We start from the raw sequence: 21,845 nt of genomic DNA, 5'->3' as shown, positions 1-21,845 counted from the left end.
CGCCGCCCCGCCCCCTCAGGCCAGGCTGCGCCCCGCCTCCCGCCGGCGCGCTCCACCCACGAGACAGTCGCTGTCGCGATGACGTAACCGGCGCAAGCGCAGTCTGTCGGCGACGCTGAAACGCTGCTGGATCTGTGGGCGGAGGTTCGTGGCGTCGGCTCTTGGCGCAAGAGGGGAGAGTGGGGTACCTGTAAGGTCGAGGGGTCTCGAAGAAAAAGAGGAGGAGGGGGAAAGTCCCAGAAGCCTGTCTTTCAGGTGCGGGGGTATAGGGCGGTGTTCCGCCCCCTTTCTGGGCCCTTTCTGACGAGGCCGGGCGGCTGCCCCGCGGGAATTGAACGGTGGATTTCCTTCGGGGAGGCATTGCCCGGTACCCAAGTGTAGAAGTTTAAGAAGGGTTAACTTGGCGTGCGCTGAGTGGGTTCTTTTCCTTCAAGCGCACATCATTGGGGAACATATTTTATTTGGCAGAGGAACACAAGATCTGGAGGCATGGATTGTACTTTTTTTTTTTTGCCGGGAGCTGCGGCTTAATCTCTTCGCTCCATTTCATATGTAAAACTAGGTGGTCGGACTCACCATGTAATTTTTAAGTCCCCTTTCAGAGCTAGCATCCTGTGATTCCTGTCTCCAAGGATATTACCTTTTATCATACTCCTGATTAGGAAAAGAAATCTTTTGATTAGTGGACATGTTTTAAACCTGGATTGGGGACACTGCTGTGGAGTTAGGGCCCATGCTTTCATTAGGATTGACAGCAGGCAGAATTTGTTTGCAAGTAAGATTTATGCATTGTTAATATTCCAATAGACTCATTTTAATTTTGCTAAAAGATCAGAATACCTGTATGTTTTCCTAATGTTAGCTTTATGTCTTTCATAGACTTATATGTTTAGTCTTGCCATTTAATTTTTTGCCTCTTTTCAGAAGTAAACCACCAAAGGATATTGAAGTTGATGCTTTTGTATTTTGTCACCTTATCCTTTTATTAGCATTTTTAAGGTCATCTGCACCTTCTGACTGGGAAAAGATGGTCAACGTCTTGAAAGGAGTGCTTATAGAATGGTTAGTAGTTTTGATACTTAACAAATTTTAAATCTGCACATTGAATCTTGATTTGTATGTGAATCCCTTCCAAAGTCCATTTTTTTCTTTTGTTCTTAAGATTTGAATGATTCAAGTCTTTCAGCTTTCTTAACTGCATTTTTCTTACTTAATAACAAGTGGGACAGATGGGTTTTTTTTTTGATTTTTAGAATTTTATTTATTTTTTTATACAGCAGGTTCTTATTAGTTATCCATTTTATACATAATAGTGTATATATGTCAATCCCAATCTCCCAGTTTCCCAGTTCATCAAGTGGGACAGATTTTGTTGCTAAGTTTCTTCCTGGTGCCAGATTTCAGTGTTTCTGTTGAATTGATGTAACTGGCATTATTTCCAACAAGTTTTGGTCAGTGGCAGCATGTTTGTTACATTAACCCTCTTTAGGGGAACAGTGTTTGTATTCTCAAATCGTCAGGGATTGACTAGAATTTTAGGGTCTGCCTAAGTCACACAAACTTTGGTCTGTAAAAAAGAGAAGAAAACAAGAGAGCGAGTTGAAGGTTTCTTAAGCTAGGCACACATTCCAAAGGAGAAACTAGAAACTATGGGCAGAGTTGAGCTCCTCAAAGCTAATGTAGGGCTTAATTATGCCTAGTCTGAAAATCTGAACTGTTGGACCAGTCTTGCTCAGTCTCCACTTGTTTGTTTGCCCCACCAAACAATTCTGTCTCATTTGGGAATCCTGCCCCGTGGACACTCCCATTGTCTGAGATTACTGCTGTCTACATTTCTCTGCCTCTAATGTGAGCCATTATATGGATGACCGTACTGTTTCTGTGATGGCAAGGCTGGGGGAGGAGCAAGACCAAACCCTAGGAATCTCTGGCATTTAGAGCGGCACTGTCCAGTAGAAATGTAATGTGAGCCACATATGTAGTCTTAAGTTTTCTAGTAGCCACACTAAATAAAATGAAACAGGTGAAATTAATTTCTTAACTCTATACCCAAAGTATTTCACCAGGTACTAAAATTCACATTGGAATTTGAAGCTCTAGTATGAAAAAAGATAGTACAATAAATTGTATTGTCAGTGAAGCCAGTGAAGTAGGAGGGAAACTAAGGGAATGGTTGATGAAAGCGAGTGGGCTGTGTCAAGTGCTGATGAGAGGTGGGGTAAGATGAAGGCACACTGGAGGTCATCGGTTTTTTATGAGAGCTTTTTAATGGAGAGGTGGGATAGACGCCAGATTGGAGTACTTTGGAAAGGGAAAGCGGGGCAAGGAAGTAGAGACCATGTGGAGGAGTTTTGTTGTGATAATGAGCAAAGGAATAAAGAAATGGGTCGGTAGCTGAAGAAGGATATGTTAAGGGACTCTGGTTTTTGTTATTTTCATTGTTTTAAAGTGAGAGACTAGAAGGTATGTTGATAAAAATAAACCGCTAGAGAGGAGAGAGGTGTTCACTTGGGAAAGCCAAGAGACGGATTGAGATCCCAGAAGTTCTAAGCATGCTGTGCCGTTGTCTTTTGGAAAACACTTCTAAGCTAATGTTTGTATTTTATTTTTCTTATTACTTTGTCATAATTAATAGAAACATTTTCCTGGTTGGTCTTTTGTTTTTTAATTTTATTTATTTATTTTTGGCCGAGTTGGGTCTTCGTTGCTGCGCGTGGGCTTTCTCTAGCTGAGGCGAGCGGGGGCTACTCTTCGTTGCGGTGCACGGGCTTCTCATTGCGGTGGCTTCTCGTTGTGGAGCACAGGCTCTAGGTGCACGGGCTTCAGTAGTTGTGGCTCGCGGGCTCTAGCGTGCAGGCTCAGTAGTTGTGGCGCACAGGCTTAGCTGCTCCGCGGCATGTGGGATCTTCCCGGACCAGGGCTCAAACCCGTGTCCCCTGCATTGGCAGGCGGATTCTTAACCATTGCCCCACCAGGGAAGCCCCCGGTTGGTCCTTTAACGTTATTTTTAACACAGAGGATACACACACACAGTGTCGGCTCTCGGTTTTTTCCCTTTTGTTTCTTCTGATTTTTCTAAAGTTAATCTTCATTCTGGATTTGATCAATATTCACCTCTGTCCTAGGGTTTTCATATTTTTATTTTCATTGATATTTTGAGTTTCATTCATCTAGAATTTATTGAGAGGAGGGGCATATTATGAGGTGAAGATCTAAATTAGCTGCCTTTTTTTTTTTTTGATCAAATAGCTGAATAATTGTCCAACACCATTTATTTCCTTCCCTAATGATGTGTGATGACTCCTTTATCACAGAGTTTCACTCCCCTTGCTACTCTTCCTAATCCCATCCCACATCCATTTTTTTCTTTGTCATTGTTACCTATTCGAGAATATCCTTGGAATAATTTAGTCTAGTCCCAAAATAATCCTTTTGGAATGATGGTTGGGATTGTATTACACCTATATTTTATTTTTTTTTAATAATGCTAGGCTGCATTTTAAAGAGCAGAACTTTGGGAAACTCAGAATTTCAGTAGTAGACTGTCAGTTTAGCCATAAGAACAAAGACTACAGATTTGTAAGAGGAACTGAGGTTTAGTTTTCTTTCCTGATCCGGCAAGCTCTCCGCTAGTTTGCTTGTTACCAGCCTCTGAGTTCTGCCTGGGTGCTGATCACCTTGCTTTTCCATGTGTTCTGCAGACTAGCAGCAATAGCGTCATCTGGAGCTTGTTAGAAATGAAAATTTTCAGACCTCACCCCATATCTACTAAATTGTGCATAAATTGTGCATACAGAATTGTGCATAAAAAAGGATCTTGACACAGTGCATTTTAAGTTTGAGAAGCACTTAATCAGCTTAAGTTTGATAATCAGTTCCCCTATGGAGAATGGTTTTGCAGCAAGACTACAGTGTACTTTAATTTTATTTTGCAGATGGATAGTATCCTTGCAAAACTAATTTTTCCCTTCAAAGTGAAGTCTAAAGTGTAGCCTGCACAATTTTTCTAAAGGGTAACTGTCTTCCCAAAGATACAGATCTTCCAAGAAGACTCCAGGCCTAAGCAATAATGGATTCATAAAGGGCATGGCCAGGGCCTGTGGGTCCTCCTTCATGTGTAGGTGCACATGTTGGGATGATGGTAACTAAAGTCCTTCAGTTTCCCTCATGTCTATATTTGATTCCAAAGAGAAGATTGTTAATAATACAGTATCAGTATAAGTCAGTTTCTTATCTCATAATATCCATAGATTATATGAAGCATTTAGGTGTATTGGAATACAGATCTATGTTAAAAAAGCAAATAAGCCAGAGTATAATGTTGGCCATTTAGGCCCAACTATCAGTGAATTGAAAAATCAAAGTACTTGGATATAGTAAGGTTCTCTCCTCCCAAGGCTTATCAAATACCACAATCTAAAGTTTTTTGTATTTTTATGTCAAAATGAGATTGGTGAAAACTTCCTCTTTGTTGGGATCCACTACTATCGACTGCCAGCCTCACACCAAGAGTTTTCCCGAATCTAGCCAACCATAGCAGTTACCGAAGCAAGCAGCATATGCTCAACAAATGTCTGTGTCCAATTCCAGGTGCTAGAGCAGACCTGTGGTGTGATATTTATCACAGTTGGTTTGGCAAGTGCTTCAGCAAGGAAGATTTGTTGTACAGCTGCAAATTCCAGCCAGTTTACAGCACAACAGCAAAGAATCTGGAGAAATAGGTATTATTAGACCAGTCTTGCCCTTATGGGTTTGGCTTCCAAACCTCTATTGTATATGAAAAGCAAATAAGAACTAAGGCAAAACCAGTCTAACTGCTGTCCTGTTCTTTCACAGCATTTGTATATCTTTTGTGAGCCTTTGCTTCTTATTCTTTGCAGGGCTACATTCACTGAATGCAGAATGTTTCTTGGGCACCCAGAACAGTGCCTGAGATACATATAGAGGTGCTTAGTAAATATTTGTTTACTGAAAGAATTTTGTTAATAAAATTGAACCAAAGAGTGTAATCTCACCCTAAATTCCAGGTTATTAGTGTTCCTTTAGAGCTCTACTACCACAGTGAGAATCAGAGTGGATAAGAATAGGTTCTTGATAAATTGAATTCAAGTTTCAGTGCAGAAAAGGTTCATACACTAGGCCTCCTTTTTGGCAAGTTACATCAGAGTAGCTTTTAGTTTTTACGTTTTAAATTTTTATTGTATATAACATAGTTGATTTACAACGTTGTATTAGTTTCAGGGGTACAGGAAAGTGATTTAGTTATACATGTATCTATTCTTTTTCAGATTCTTTTCCCATATAGGTTATTACAGAGTACTGAGTAGAGTTCCCTGTGCTATACAGTAGGTCCTTGTTGATTATCTGTTCAGTATTTTGTATATAGTAGTGTGTATATGTTAATCCCAGCCTTCTAATTTATCCTCCCCGCCCCCACCACCAGGGTAGCTTTTAAATGAGGTGACTGTTATCTTCCAGTCCGTAGCTTTTTTTTTTTTAATTAATTAATTATTTTTGGCTGTGTTGGGTCTTTGTTCTGTGTGAGGGCTTTCTCCAGTTGCGGCGAGCGGGGGCCGCTATTCATCGCGGTGCGCGGGCCTCTCACTATCGCGGCCTCTCATTGCAGAGCACGGTTCCAGACGCGCAGGCTCAGTAGTTGTGGTTCACGGGCCTAGTTGCTCTGCTGCATGTGGGATCTTCCCGGACCAGGGCTCGAACCCATGTCCCCTGCATCGGCAGGCAGACTCTCAACCACTGCGCCACCAGGGAAGCCCCAGTCTGTAGCTTTTAAAAAGCAGGCTTTCACCAAGCTGCTGACATGGATGATGGAAGTGCAGTCTTAAGAAGCAACTGATCTAGAAAGTAATTTGTGATAGGTCTTTTGAGCTTTTATATGCTTTAACACAATAATTCCATTTCTAGATGTTTATCTTAAGGAAGTGATCCAAGCTGCAGATAAAATTGTTGGTAGTTGATTATTCTAATTAAACAAAGTGTTATGACATTTTTATAATCAAACAATATAGCTATTAAAATATTTGAAAATATTTTACGTGATATGAACAAAGGCATTTTCACATTCAGTAACAATTTTCTAAAACATTCCACTCTCAGAACATAACAGTATTTATGGAGAAATATTTGTTAAATTTTTTAAGTAATTGTATCTGTTAACTAATTACTATCAGGAAGGATAGCTTACTGTTGACTAAGCCAAGATTATCATTCTGATTGGATAGACAGTATTGACAACTTTATCCAACTGACCGATTAATTTTATGGTCTCTTTTATAGCTAACTGCATCATTCTAGTAGGCCTCTCATGGTGTAATACTTTTTCTAACAGTCACATTTTATAGGAGCTATACTAAGGTTTTTTTTTTTTAATAGATCTTTATTGGAGTATAATTGCTTCACAATACCATGTTAGTTTCTGTTGCACAACAAAGCGAATCAGCCATATGCATACACATGTCCACATATCCCCTGCCTCTTGATCCTCCCTCCCACCCTCCCTATCCCACCCCTCTAGGTCATCGCAAAGCACCGAGCTGATCTCCCTGTGCTATGCTGCTACTTCCCAACAGCCAACTATTTTACATTCGGTAGTGTACATATGTCGATGCTACTCTCACTTCGCCCCAGCTTCACCCTCCCACCCCATGTCATCAAGTCCATTCTCTATATCTGCCTCTTTATTCCTGCCCTGCAACTAGGTTCATCAGTACCATTTTTTTTTTTTTTTTTTAGATCCCATATATATGCGTTAGCATACGGTATTTGTTTTTCTCTTTCTGACTTACTTCACTCTGTATGACAGATTCCAGGTCCATCCACCTCACTACAAATAACTCAATTTCTTTTCTTTTTATGGCTGAGTAATATTCCATTGTATATATGTGCCACATCTTTATCCATTCATCTGTCAGTGGACATTTAGGTTGGTTCCATGTCCTGGCTATTGTAAATAGTGCTGCAGTGAACATTGTGGTTCATGTCTCTTTTTGAATTATAGTTTTCTCAGGGTATATGCCCAGTAGTGGGGTTGCTGGGTCATATGGTAGTTCTATTTTTAGTTTTTTACCAACAGTGCAGGAGGGTTCCCTTTTCACCACACCCTTTCCAGCATTTATTGTTTCTAGAGTTTTTGATAATGGCCAATCTGACCAGCATGAGGTGATACCTCATTGTAGTTTTGATTTGCATTTCTCTAATAATTAGTGACATTGAGCATCTTTTCATGTGCCTCTTGGCCATCTGCATGTCTTCCTTGGTGAAATGTCTATTTAGGTCTTCTGCCCATTTTTTAACTGGATTGTTTGTTTTTTTGTTATTGAGCTCCATGAGCTGTTTGTATATTTTGGAGATTAATCCTTTGTCTGTTGTTGCATTTACAAGTATTTTCTCCTGTTCTGAGGGTTGTCTTTTTGTCTTGTTTATGGTTTCCTTTGCTGTGCAAAAGCTTTTAAGTTTAATTAAGTCCCATTTGTTTATTTTTGTTTTTATTCTGTTACTCTAGGAGGTGGGTCAAAAAAGATCTTGCTGTGGTTTATGTCAAAGAGTGTTTCTCCTGTTTTCCTCTAAAAGTTTTATGGTGTCTGGTCTTACGTTTAAGTCTTTAATCCATTTAGAGTTTATTTTTGTGTATGGTGTTAGGGAGTGTTCTGATTTCATTCTTCTACATGTAGCTGTCCAGTTTTCCCAGCACCACTTATTGAAGAGGCTGTCTTTTCTACATTGTATGTTCCTGCCTCCCTTGTCGTAAATTAGGTGCCCATATGTGCGTGGGTTTATCTCTGGGCATTCTTTCCTGTACTATTGATCTATATTTCTGTTTTTGTGCCAGTACCATACTGTCTTGATTACTGTAGCTTTGTGGTACAGTTTGAAGTCAGGGAGGCTGATTCCTCCAACTCCGTTTTTCTTTCTCAAGAGTGCTTTGGCTATTCGGGGTCATTTGTGTTTCCATACGAATTGTAAGATTTTTTGTTCTAATTCTGTGAAGAATGCCATTGATAGTTTGATAGGGATTGCATCAAATCTGAAGATTGCTTTGGGTAGGATAGTCATTTTCACAATATTGATTCTTGCAATCCAAGAACATGGTATATTTCTCCATCTGTTTATGTCATCTTTGATTTCTTTCATCAGTGTTTTATAGTTTCCTGAGTACAAGTCTTTCACCTCCTTAGGCAGGTTTATTCCTAGGTATTTTATTCTTTTTGTTGCAATGGTTAATGGGAGTGTTTCCTTAATTTCTCTTAATGATTTTTCGTTGTTGGTGTATAAGAATGCCAGAGATTTCTGTGCATTGATTTTGTATCCTGCAACCTTACCAAATTCATTGATTAGTTCTAGTAGTTTTCTGGTGGCATCTTTAGGATTTTCTATGTATAGTATCATGTCATTGGCAAATAGTGACAGTTTTACTTCTTCTTTTCCAATTTGTATTCCTTTCATTTCTTTTTCTTCTCTGATTGCTGTGGCTAGGACTTCCAAAACTATGTTGAATAAGAGTGGCGAGAGTGGACATCCTTCTCTTGTTCCTGATCCTAGTGGAAATGCTCTCAGTTTTTCACCATTGAGTATGATGCTTGCTGTGGGTTTGTCATATATGACCTTTATTATGTTGAGGTAGGTTTCCTCTATGCCCATTTTCTGGAGTTTTTATCGTAAATGGGTGTTGAATTTTGTCAGAAGCTTTTCCTGCATCTATTGAGATGATCATATAGTTTTTATTCCTTAATTTGTTAATGTGGTGCATCACATTGATTGATTTGTGTCTAATTTGGTATCAGGGTGACGGCTTCGTAGAATGAATTTGGGAGTGTTTCTCTCTCTGCAATTTTTTGGAAGAGTTTGAGAAGGATCGATGTTAGCATTTCTCTAAATGTTTGGTAGAATTCGCCTGTGAAGACATCTGGTCCTGGACTTTTGTTTGTTGTAAGATTTTTAATTATGGTTTCAATTTCATTACTTGTGATAGGTCTGTTTATATTTTCTAATTCTTCCTGGTTCAGTCTTGGAAAATTGTACCTTTCCAAGAATTTGTCCATTTGTTTGTGGTTGTCCATTTATTGGCATATAGTTTTTTGTAGTAGCCTCTTACAATCCTTTGTACTTCTGCAGTGTCAGTTGTGATTTCTCCTTTTTCATTTCTAATTTTATTGATTTGCGTCCTCTCCCTTTTTTTCTTGATGAGTCTGGCTAAGGGTTTATCAATTTTGTTTATCTTCTCAAAGAACCAGCTTTTAGTTTTTTCGGTCTTTGCTATTGTTTTCTTCGTTTCTATTTCATTTATTTCTGCTCTGATCTTTATGATTTCTTTCCTTCTACTGACTTTGGGTTTTATTTGTTCTTCTTTCTCTAGTTGTTTTAAGTGTAGGGTTAGATTGTTTATTTGAGATTTTTTCTTGTTTCTTAAGGTGAGATTGAATTGCTGTAAACTTCCCTCTTAGAACTGCTTTGGCTGCGTCCCATAGGTTTTGGGTCATTGTGTTTTCGTTGTCATTTGTTTCTATGTATTTTTTATTTCTTCTTTGATTTCTTCAATGATCTCTTAGTTATTTAGTAGTGTTTAGCCTCCATGTATTTGTGTTTTTTACTTTTTTTTTTTTCCTGTAACTGATTTCCAGTCTCATGGCGTTGTGGTCAGAAAAGATGCTTGATGCGATTTCAATTTTCTTAAATTTTCCGAGACTTGATTTGTGACCCAAGATGTGATCTATCCTGGAGAATGTTCCGTGTGCACTTGAGAAGAAAGTGTATTCTGGCACTTTTGGGTGGAATGTTCTTTAAATATCAGTGTAGATCTATCTGGTCTATTGTGTCATTTAAAGCTTGTGTTTCCTTTTTTATTTTCTGTTTGGATGATCTGTCCATTGGTGTAAGTGAGGTGTTAAAGTCCCCTACTATTATTGTGTTACTGTTGATTTCTCCTTTCATGGCCTTATGTATTGAGGTGCTCCTATGTTGGGTGCATAAACATTTATAATTGTTATATCTTCTTCTTGGATTGATCCTTTGATCATTATGTAGTCTCTCTCCTTATCTCTTGTAACAGTCTTTATTTTAAAGTCTATTTTATCTGATACGAGTATTGGTACTCCAGCTTTCTTTTGATTTCCATTTTCATGGAATATCTTTTTCCATCCTTCACTTTCAGTCTGTATATGTCCCTAGGTCTGAAGTGGGTCTCTTGTAGACAGCATATGTATGAGTCTTGTTTCTGTATCCATTCAGCCAGTCTGTGTCTTTTGGTTGGGGCATGTAATCTGTTTACATTCAAGTTATTATCGATACATATGTTTCTATTACCATTTTTTAATTGTTTTGTTTGTTTTTGTGGGTCTTTTTCTTCTCTTGTGTTTCCCACTTAGAGAAGTTTCTTTAGCATTTATTGTAAAGCTGGTTTGGTGGTGCTGAATTCTCTTAGCTTTGGTTTGTCTGAAGAGCTTTTGATTTCTCTGTTGAATCTGAATGAGATCATTGCTGGGTAGAGTAATCTTGGTTGTAGGTTTTTCTCTTTCATCACTTTAAGTATATCCTGCCACTCCCTTCTGGCCTGCAGAATTTCCACTGAAAAATCAGCTGATAACCTTATAAGGATTCCTTTGTATGTAATTTTTTGTTTTTCCCTTGCTGCTTTTAATATTTTTTCTTTGAATGTAATTTTTGTTAGTTTGATTAGTATGTGTCTTGGTGTGTTTTTCCTAGGGTTTATACTGTATGGGACTCTCTGTGCCTCCTGGACTTGGGTGATTATTTCCTTTCCCATGTTAGGGAAGTTTTCCACTATAATCTCTTCAAATATTTTCTCAGACCCTTTCTTTTTCTCTTATTCTCTGGGACCCCTATAATTCGAATGTTGTTGAGTTTAGTGTTGTCCCAGAGGTCTCTGAGATTGTCTTTAATTCTTTTCATTCTTTTTTCTTTATTCTGCTCCTGGGCAGTTATTTCTACCACTTTGTCTTTCAGCTCACTTGTTCGTTCTTTTGCCTCCGTTATTCTGTTATTGGTTCCTTCTAGTGTATTTTTCATTTCAGTTTTTGTGTTGTTCATCTCTGTTTGTTTGTTCTTTAGTTCTTCTAGATCTTTGTTAAACATTTCTTGTATTTTCTCAATCTGTGCCTCCATTCTGTTTCCAAGATTCTGGATCATCTGTACTGTCATTTCTCTGAATTCTTTTTCAGGTAGATTGCCTATTTCCTCTTCATTTATTTGGTCCTGTAGGTTTTTACCTTGTTTCTTCATCTGTGACATATTTTTTTGCTGTCTCATTTTTTTTTTTTTAATGAGTGGGATTGTTTTCCTGTTTCACTGGTCGTTTGGTCTGAGGCGTCCAACAGTGGAGTTTGTAGGCTGTTGGGTAGAGCTGGGTCTTGGTGCTGAGATGAGGACTTCATCTGATGAATATTCATGAGACCTCACTCCGATGAATATTCCCTGGGGTCTGAGTTTCTTTGTTAGTCCAGTGGTTCGGACTCGGCGCTCCCACCGCAGGAGCTTCCGCCTGACCCTAGGCTCACAAATCAAGATCCCGCAAACCACGTGGGTGGCCAAAAAAAAAAAGATCGAGAACAATAACAAAGTGAAAAATAAAATTAGACTAGGAAACTAACAGATATGTTAGAAAGGAGGTAAAAATAAAAACATAGAGAATCAACAACCGGAAGGTACATCAGTACCACAATAGTAAAAAAGAGGAGGAGGGAAAAGAAATAAAAAGGGAGTGGGGGGGAAGGCCTTGGATGTGGAGAGCGGGGCCTGAGCAAGGGCGAGGTTTGGGTGGTGGGCGGGGCAAATGCTCAGGACCCACAGGGCTGGAAAAGGCTCTGGGGGCTGTGGGGAGTGGGGCTTAGGCTCAAGGAACAGAAGGGCCCCAGGCATGCCCCCCACCCCTGGTCTCAGAGGGCAGGGGACCTCACCTGGGAGCTCAGCAGGCTCCCCGGGCCTGAGTGGGCGGGGCAAATGCCCTCCGCTCCTCTTGCACTCCTCCTGCAGGGCCCCTCCCGCCTGCCTCTCCTGATCTCCCCGGCCTCCCTCCTATGCCCCCAAGCACCCACGAAGCCTGGAGGGGGCTTTGGATCGCAGGGGACCAGCCTGGGAGTTCAGCAGGCTCCCTGGCCCCAGTGGGCAGGGCAGTCGCCCACCGTTCCTCTCCCACTCCTCCTGGATGGCCCCTTCTGCCTGCCACTCCTGATCTCCCAGGCCTCCCTCCTATGCCCCCAGGACCCACGTGGCCTGGGTGGGGCTTTGGGTGGGGCGGGGGGGGGAAGTGGCTTGGGAGCTCTGCAGTCTCCCCGGCCTGAGTGGGCCAGGCGATCGCCCTCCACTCCTCTCCTGCTTTTCCCGGAGAGTCCCTCCCACCTGCCTCTCCTGATCTCCCCAGCCTCAGGGGCCCCGATCTTGTCTGGCCTCCACTTCTCCTCCCCACCCCGGTCCCCCTACGTTCTACTGGTTCATTGTGGGGTTCCTCCTGTCTCCTTGGGGGTCAGAGTCCCCCACCAGTGGCCGGCAGGTGTCCTAGTTCTATACTAAGGTTCTTTAGGAGGGTGTTGATAATACCTGCCCTTTACATTTCCAGGGCCAAGGACATTTTTTCCTGCTCACTAGCCCTGATCCCAGGACTTTAACCAAGTATGTATATGGGCACTTGGTTTTGGGTTTTATCCTGCCAGCAGGTTCTCCCAGAGGCACTCCCATGTAGAATAGTCCTATATTCAGGCAAGATATTCCAGGCCCTCAACATATACTAGCAAAGTGTCCCTTAAACTTTGAGTGTCTTTTTGAATCATTACAGATTACATTTCAAATACATGCTTGAGAATTCATTCTCAAATTGACTGCTTTCCATCTCCTTTCAAAAAGTTTAATTGAAGCAATTGATATTAGAAGCAGTTATTTCAGTGTGTCACTGATCATTTTCTAAGTTCTCATCTTATTTGTGTTAGCAGTGTTTCCTCAGGTATAGGGAGTACAGTTGGTGTACAAGATGATTTGGAGTAGCACAAATTTTGCAGGGATAGAACACAAATACTTTTTCTATGACCATCTTAATTTATCTGAGAAAAAAATAAAACTAACATCAAGATGACTGGTGATTTTGTACCAGATGAAGTTAAGGTGAAAAGTTAGTTGATTTAAAGGCAATTTAAAGAAAAAATTTGAGTAATACGTAGTGCAGATGTTACAAGAGATGGCTAAAATGACAAGGGTAGTATGCAAATGGCAAAAATTTTGAAAACACTGACCTGTTGGTTAAAAGCACAGATGTGAGTCCCCTGGCACTTCTTGGTTTCAGTTGTTCAGCTTTTACTTAATTGAAAGTATGTGAATTTATTTAGAGACTTTCTGGAGATAAAAGTCTTCATAACCACTTAACCCTTGCTATCTCTAATACCTCCTAGTAGCAGCCAATTACTGGAGTAAATTGGTGTCATCTCTGAACACACTGCGCTCAAATGGTAACAAGATAATGTATCACATTTGGACAGCAGATTTTATAATGTTCTTGTTTTTTGTCATTATTGTTCCATTTAAACCCAAAATTTATATTAAAGGTTAACAAAAAAACTATCATTTGTCCTGTCACCTAAAGTATATCTTTCTAAGCAACCTCTCTGAGTGTGTGATTTTTGTAGAAATTATTGAAATTCTTGTGGGGTCTAAGACAGTTCAGCACAATAAAGGTTGTGAGGGTAAAGTGGGCACCACACGAGAGACAAAGGCAAGTCCCTCCTTGCAGGGAAGGGAGGAAGCAGCCCGGTTGTAGAGCACTAAATCAGAGGGGTTTTTTCTGTCCGCCACACCTGTCTACTCTTAAATTGCTCTACTTTAATTCTCCACCCCTGTCCTACCCACCCCCATTTTATTTGTATAGACATGGAGCAATATAGGGAAACAACTGAGGTTTCAAAAAGAAACCTTTGAGAGCAAGAACCTGTTCAAAAGAACCTGTTTGAGCAGGAAAACGATAGTTTTAAAGAAGCTGAAGCTTTGTTTCCCTGTCATATGGGCCTCCCCGTTTTCAGTTCTGTAATATCTGAAAGAACCCCGTTCAGCCTGCTTCATTACCCCCAGATTCTTTCTAGAATTGCTCTTTAAACTCTTTTTATGTTTCACAGCCTGCCTATTAATGACTAATAAAATTGTTTACCTCAGTGAAATTTCTCAATGTACAGGGTGTTGTTGCTTTACAAAAATTTCTTACTTAAATTTTTATTCTGTGTAATTGCCAAAATTAGGGAGTTACTGCAAATGTAAATTTTAACATCCTCAGTATCTGCTTAAATCTGTGACCATTACATTATCTTTCTTGGTTGTATTTTTGTTTGGTCTTGTTTGTTTTTTAATTTTGGCTGCACTGGGTCTTAGTTGCGGTATGCATGCGGGATCTAGTTCCCTGACCAGGGATCGAACCCAGGCCCCCTGCATGGGGAGCACCGAGTCTTACCCACTGGACCACCAGGGAAGTCCCATATTATCTTGCTTTGTAAAAGACCCCTATTGTCTCTCCCATCCTTCACTGGCAGTTGTTGCCTTTCATGTCATTATCAGCCTTTAGACTCTCATTCCCAGGCCCTGTATTCCTACTTTTCTTGTTTTCAGTCACCCAAAAAGCTACGGACTTCCAGGTCATCCCTCATTCCTTTGACACTCATTACCTTATGGCTCTATCCATCAACTTTAAATTTTTTTTTTTAAATTTTTATTTATTCTTGGCTGCATTGTGTCTTCGTTACTGCACGTGGACTTTCTCTAGTTGCTGTGAGTGGGGGCTACTCTTCGTTGCAGTGTGCGGGCTTCTCCTTGCAGTGGCTTCTCTTGTTGTGGAACCCAGGCTCTAGGCATGTGGGCTTCAGTAGTTGCAGCACACGGGCTCAGTAGTTGTGGATCACAGGCTCTAGAGCGCAGGCTCAGTAGTTGTGGCACACAGGCTTACTTGCTCCATGGCATGTGGGATCCTCCCAGACCAGGGCTTGAACCCGTGTCGCCTGCATTGGCAGGTGGATTCTTTTTTTTTTTTTTTTTAAGTATTTATTTATTTATTTATTTTTGGCTGCGTCGAGTCTTAGTTGCGGCACGTGGGCTCCACAGTTCATGGGCTCTCTAGTTGCAGCACCTGGGCTTAGTTGCCCCGTGGCATGTGGGATCTTAGTTCCCCGACCAGAGATTGAACCCCTGTTCCCTGCTTTGGAAGGTGGATTCTTAACCACTGGACCACCAGGGCAGTCCCTCCATCGACTGTTAAATTCACCCCTACCCCATCATGTCCCGCTTTGCCCTTAGAACCTAGTAAGATAGCAGCAGAATCCCCTATATCCTCAGCCTCTTCTCAGAACTTTCCCTCTATCTTCCCCCAATACCCCTTTTTTGTTGTTGTTATAATAAAAACCTAGCTTTCCCCTGAGCCTGCTATGTTGACTTCTCTCTAATACCTCTTGTACCATTGGGCCAAGAAATGGGATGGGTATCTACCTTGTTCCTCATTGCCACTTCCAGAAATCCTCCCTCCCTCTTCCACAGAAACCCCCCAGTTCTGAATCTGACAAGACCACCCACTAATCCTCCTCTTTGTAACCATCTACAAACACCCAAGTGTTTCCTTGAAAGTTATTCTTTGAAGGCTACTTGTCACTCTTTAAGAGTTCTCCACAAATTCTTAACGATTTCGTATGTATAGTCCTTTCAGTACCCTGGCCTCTCAGTTTCCCGACCTCTTCTTCCAATGAGCTTTTCTCTGTCCTGTCATAGTCATTCATTCACATTGTCACACCTACCCGCGTCCCTACCAATACTGCCATCTCTTCAAAATCTCCGTTTTAGGCATCTAACTCTGACCACCACCTCCTCTCTCCAGTTCACTCCCTCTAATACCCTAGCTCTATAATTCCTTCGATTCTACCAGACCTGCAGTCTGTGGATTCTCCCAGCATTTCCATCCTGACTCATCCCAGCATCCTCACTTTCCTCCGTACCCAGTCTGTCAGTATACTCGTTCTCTTAAAGACACTCAACTCCTTCGCCCCTCTCAGTCACACCAACCAGGTCGGGTCCAATCCAGCTCCCTACCTATTCTGAACCTTTACCTCCACAACTCTAATGGCTGGAGAAAAACATACAAACATACTGATTGGTCTCACTTTAAATTCATGACTATTAAATTCATGTGAGCCTTAATGCTAGCCTGCAAACCAGCTAAATTTCCTAGTCCATTTATTGTCCCACTTTCCTAATAAAGCTGTTAGATTTCATCAAGTTAAGATTTCATCAGTTTTAAAACTTAGCAATATTTTATGTACCTATAAGAAAAATCACTGCCGGTTGTACTGTAACATGCCATTAAATGTAAGACCCATCCCAGTTTTGGAGATGTTAAGATGTGGGGGGAATGTGCTTCTTAGAATGGGTGGAATATGGTATTCCACACCTTCATCTTCTCTTAGCTCAGAAAACGTCCCTGTCCTCACTTCAGCTGATTTCTTTGTTCCTCGTTTCACTGAGAAAACGGAAGCAACCAGAAGAGAACGTCCTCAAGTCTTTATCACATGGACCTGGGCCCATATACTCTTCCCTCCCTCACACTTACTGTGGGTGACTTGTCTATTCTCTTGTCTCAAGCCAGCCTCCCTCCTTGGGAACCGGATCCCAGCCTCCCTGGCCTATTTAAAGATACCTTTTCAGCAGTTTTCCTCTTTTTCTCCCACTTTATCCACTTTTCTTTCTGTACTGGATCATTCCCAGCAGAACTACAAACATGCTGTAACACTGCCCCTCCCCAGGTGGGCGGCCCTGTGGGGCAGGAACTCTTGCTTCCACATCCCTCTCCAGCTCCCACTTGATTTTCCTGCTCTTTGTAGCAGGATTTCCCAGAAGGTGTGTATGTATTCACTTTCTCCAATTTCACTCCTCTCAGTCTGGAAACCACTCCAGTCAGGCCCTGTCCTCTGTAGTCATGGTCCTGAAGCTGCTCTTGGGAAGGTCCAGTAACTTTCTGAACCCAGTAGTCAGCTCTCAGTCCTTCTCTTGCTATTCCTCTTAACAACATTTGGCCCAGCTGATCTCTTCCTCTTCCTGGAGATCCTTCATTTACTTAGCTTCCAGTACTCTTCAAGTTTTCTTCCGACCTCAGTGGTCATTTTATAGTCTGCTTTGCTGGTTCATCCTTTTCTTCCTAACCTTTTGGTGTTGGGGTATCCAGGGCTTGGTGCTTGGACTCTCCTCTGTAGCTCTGCTCACTCCTTTGTCATGGCTTTAAATGCCGTCTATACATTGATGACTGACTTACTCCTCATTCTGGACTTCACTGCTGAAGTCCAGAATTGTATATCCAGCTTCCTGTTCAACTTCTTCACCTGGGTGGCATCTCAGATGTAACTTGCCTAAAACCAGACTCTCGATCTTAACTACACACCTGTTCTTCTGTGTTCCTCCTCATCTCAGTGAAAGACAACTCCATCCCTTCATTTGCTCAGACCAGAAATCTTGGCGTCTCCTTAATTCCTCTCAAAGCTCAAGTCCAGTCTCAGCAAGTTATGTGGGCTTTACATTTGGTGTATATCTGGAGTTCAGCCACTGCTCAACTTCCCTGTTTCCACCTAGGTCCAAATCATTATGTCCTGTCAAGATTACTGCAGTCACCTTCTAATTGGTCTCCCTGTTTCCACCATTGCGTCCACCACCCACCAACCTCTTCTCAACCCAGCAGCCAGTATGATCCTTACGTTTAAAATTAAAGTCATTTTGTAAGTTAAATCAAGATGGAGTTCTAACCCATATCCCACTGCTCTCCCCTCCACTTTCCCCTCTCCAGCTCTGTGGCTTTGCCGTTCACTCTGCGTAGGATGGTCTACCCCACGTCACTTCATGGTTTGCTCACTACCTCCTTCTGATGTGTATTCAGACATCACCTGCTCAGTAAGGCCTCCCCTGAGTCCCCTGCTTAAACTTGCAAGATCATATCACTGTCGTCACTGCCATTTCTCATTCGCTTCCTTTGTTTTTGTGTGTGTTTGTCATAGTGTTACCACTAGAACGTAAGTTTTCTTCACTGCTGAATCCCCCAGACCAGAATAGCACCACGCACATGATGGGTACTCAATTTATTGAATGAGTGAATAAAACTTAGAAGAGCAAGTTTACCACTTCTGAACAAATCAATTTCCCACATTAGTATGGTCATTCTAATACTGCAACTATAGAATTTAACTGAATTTTGCCAAACTTAAGTGGATCAATAGAACCTAACTTTTCTGAACCTAAGATAACAAACATACTAGAAACTAAATTTAAAATGTGTCATTTCTGACATGGGCAGACCTACTTATTTATTCACATTATTTTACAGCATAGTAAATTGTTAATAAAATTATTTTAAAGGTAAGCTGTTGAAAGTAATTAAGACAATCATTTTTTCAGGAAGGCTTGACTTCATTCATAGTTAATATATACCATGAACCGCACTCATTTAGCTATTGAACTAAATACTTTACTTTGTTAGCTTCACTTGTACCTCTGTTTGTACTTGAAAGAAGTAAAATGTATATGGTTTTCAGTAAATTACACTGACCTCTTTTGAATTAAATTGTTATCTTTGTAATTGATGTTGACATCCCTCAAGAAACCAAAACATTGTGTAAGATTATGTTTCCTCTAAGAATTAAAAATATCTGTATGCAACTTGACATTTTTATATTCATCTTTTGCTGAACACAGTATTGTATATTATATTAGATCTAAAGTGTGCCTTTGTTGTAATTCAGGTTTTTATAAAAAAAGACTCATTTCTATAAACCTAGGAAATTTTATCTCTTTCCCTTATGGCTGTCCTATTCATTCCAAACTAAAAACCACAAATAAATAGAATTGAATTTAGATCTCTTTTTGAACTCACTGTTCTCAAAGAGATTTGGTTAGAATTTCCTTTAAAGATTCTGAATGATAGTTCAGACTTAAGAGGTTCAGAATTTTAAGGAAGGGAAAAAAAGTTGAATATGTACTGCAAGCCAAACACTATCGTTGGCATTTTTTAAATCAGTTAACAGGGCTGTGCTTCGAGTCCCTATTAATTACAAAGCTGTGAACATTGCTTTACTTTTTCACTTGTCGGTGACAAATTATTCTTTTAAAATCTCATCACTGGCCTCTTTCTTCTAAACTTGCACTAACAGTTCTAAAATGAAGCTGTGTCTGTTAATCGTCAACACTTGAGGCAGAGAAGGAGTGAGGAATTGGTTAACAGTTTAGAACTTTTGAACTTATCCTAAAACTCTCCATGCTCAATTCTAATTGTTCAGGTCTCTGGTAACTTGACAGTAAGGTGTCTCATCATCATGTGTTTATCTCAACAGTGACCCTGCCATGAAGCAATTTCTGCTGTACTTGGATGAGTCAAATGCCCTAGGGAAGAAGTTCATCATTCAAGACATTGATGACACTCACATCTTCGTAATAGCAGAGTTGGTTAATGTCCTCCAGGAGCGAGTAGGTGAATTAATGGACCAAAATGCCTTTTCTCTTACCCAGAAGTGAAAATATTAGATAATGATCACTTAGGAATTAAAAGTAACAAATGTGAGAGACTCACCATTCGATGTCTTGTGTGACCGATTAGATTTACAGAATTGCTCGGAAGCATGCGACAGGGAAGACTGTGATATCATTTGTTCATAAGAAAGCCCCTGAACTGACTTTCTTGTTCTGTTTTTTTCATTGTGTGTACCCTAGAATTTAAAAAAAAAAAAAAAGCTTTAACAGTTGGCTGTAATTTGGCTTTTATTAACCTTTATTAAAATATAAATGTAATTGGTTTTCCTACCTCTTAATGCCAATTTAATACATTAAGAATATAATGGAATATGCTTTTAAATCATCAGTCTAACCAAAATACCACCTAGATATTTATCTTTGCTTATTTGTATTAGTAATTGGGGGTTTGGTAGTGTAGGTATGGTTTGTTTTGTTTCCACTAGAAACTTCACAGACAGACTGTTTAGATAAATATGCCAAGGTGGGAACTTTAGTAATATTTATACCTTACAAATAGTATCTGCATGCCAGCCAGCTCTGTTGGTGAAGAAGATGTGGAAGAGAACCCTGTAACATTAACGTAAACTGCAGTTTACATTTCCCTAAAAATACGGTTTTTTAAAAGCACAGAGGGTTAGAAACAACCAAATGGGAAAGGTGTGTGCTGCTTTGCAGCTTTCCTCTTTCCTTGTTCAGACTTTGTTGGTCACATTTTCCCATCAAGGCAAGTGCCCTTTTATTAAGAAGTCAGTTTTCCTTGGGCCTTATTCCCTATGAGAATCCCTGTGTAAATTTGTCTAAAAAAGAAAGGTAGGAACAGATAGAAGCAAAGTCAATCTTGGGGGAGTCTAGTTCTATGGTTGATCGAGGCAGAAACAATAACACTGATGGGAGCTTTGCTTCCCTTCCTGAAGATAGTGGTACTAGGATGGGTTCTTATGGTGGGAATTTTCCAAGAGAAAAGATAACTTTCATGATGTTAGGTGGAGTCGTATCAAACCCACTTTACCTGCCTTCTTACGGTGTGTTTATTCAGAGCATCTGTGTACCATAGTCACTTACTTACACATGCGTTCCCTAAAGCTGGAAATTTCCATAGGTATATTTATCATGGTTTCCACCCATGTAACTCAAACTACCCAATTTTGATTTTCACATAACAATGCAAACAATTTTGATGAGTTATTGGTACATCTGGTACTAAAACTTGCTGAATACAGTACATTTCTTTAGGATTTCCAGCTGTACTGAAATGTTACTGACTCTTGTATTTCAGGCATGTCTAAATCTATTTCTAACATGCCTTAGGCGTTTGTCACCTAATACCTTTTAACATGAAACTTAGAGAAAATTTTTCTTACAATCTCAGAGTTTAAAAGGTACTGGAAAGACTATTGGACAGTGAGTACAAAGAGTGTTAAGTGAAGGAAAATCTTTATTTCATTGGCCCTCATTGTTTAAAAGTTGAGTTAGGGCAAATGTTCGGTATCTTTCTCTGGAAGTGCATTAGAAAGATGGGACAGTGTGGTGCTGGGAGCCGCACTTGGAGCCACTGAGTTAGCTCGTCCAACTATGAGAGAAGCTAGGAGAGAACAGGAAATAGCCAAGTGACATTTTCTCCAGGCTCTGCTGCTTGGAATCTGGTTGACATTATTCGATTTAGCACACTTTAGATGTCTAGAAAAAGATATGTTGGCTGCTGGGTACTGGAGAAATTTACTACTGTCTTTTTATTTTTAACAAAGTCCTTAATACTGTGAAAAGGTAGTATTAACTTAAATTTTCCTAACTGCATAAAAGAGTCATTTTAATTTATGAGAGATAGTTGACCAGTCACAAATATCCATGTACTAAAATTGTGATATTTAGAATTATACTAACTTCTTGAGAAAGGTTTTTTTTTTAATACCGTATAAGGTCAAAACTTCCGTATTCTTTGAACCCCAATTTCCTTGTGAAATTTAGTGTGATTATTTTAAAATTCCAGGCATCCTAAGTATGCATAAGAGTTAATGTAAAAATGTTTATTGAGACATCAGTTTTGATGAACACTAACTAAACACTATTGTTAATAAGCAACAAAGGCTACTCTCTTTTATTTCTGATAATCACTATAGGTGGTAGTCAAAATTATTAATTATTATATTGCTCTTAACATTATGTATAATAGAGGTGATTTGACATAATTGTACTTCTTTTCTGGAAATATGGTAAATAATGTGCTTACTCTATTTTGTAGTTACACATTAAACCTCACTTAGCTCTAAAGAAACTAAATAAAACCTTTGATATAATGCCTTCTGATTTAACTAGTA

General features: G+C 40.1%; 1 protein-coding gene across 3 annotated transcripts; it reads left to right on the top strand.

Annotated features, from left to right (window-relative positions):
• Positions 1-31: 31 nt before the first annotated feature.
• On the top strand, positions 32-21,845 carry GTF2H5 (general transcription factor IIH subunit 5). 3 transcript variants are annotated; one of them, XM_082404688.1, is made up of 3 exons: positions 32-144; positions 990-1,062; positions 19,353-21,845. In XM_082404688.1, exons 2-3 carry the CDS (start codon positions 1,028-1,030, stop codon positions 19,531-19,533), a joined length of 216 nt encoding a protein of 71 aa, XP_082260814.1. In that variant the 5' UTR covers positions 32-144; positions 990-1,027; the 3' UTR covers positions 19,534-21,845. The 3 variants fall into 3 exon arrangements, with proteins under 3 accessions (XP_082260814.1, XP_082260815.1, XP_082260816.1); XM_082404689.1 differs by having other exon boundaries at positions 117-255; XM_082404690.1 differs by lacking the exon at positions 32-144 and adding an exon at positions 262-775.

This window comes from Balaenoptera borealis, assembly GCF_965194805.1.
Source record: "Balaenoptera borealis genome assembly, chromosome: 9".
NCBI lineage: Eukaryota > Metazoa > Chordata > Mammalia > Artiodactyla > Balaenopteridae > Balaenoptera > Balaenoptera borealis.
Note: the sequence above shows the minus strand (reverse complement) of the source record. Positions and strands in the feature narration are given on the sequence as shown.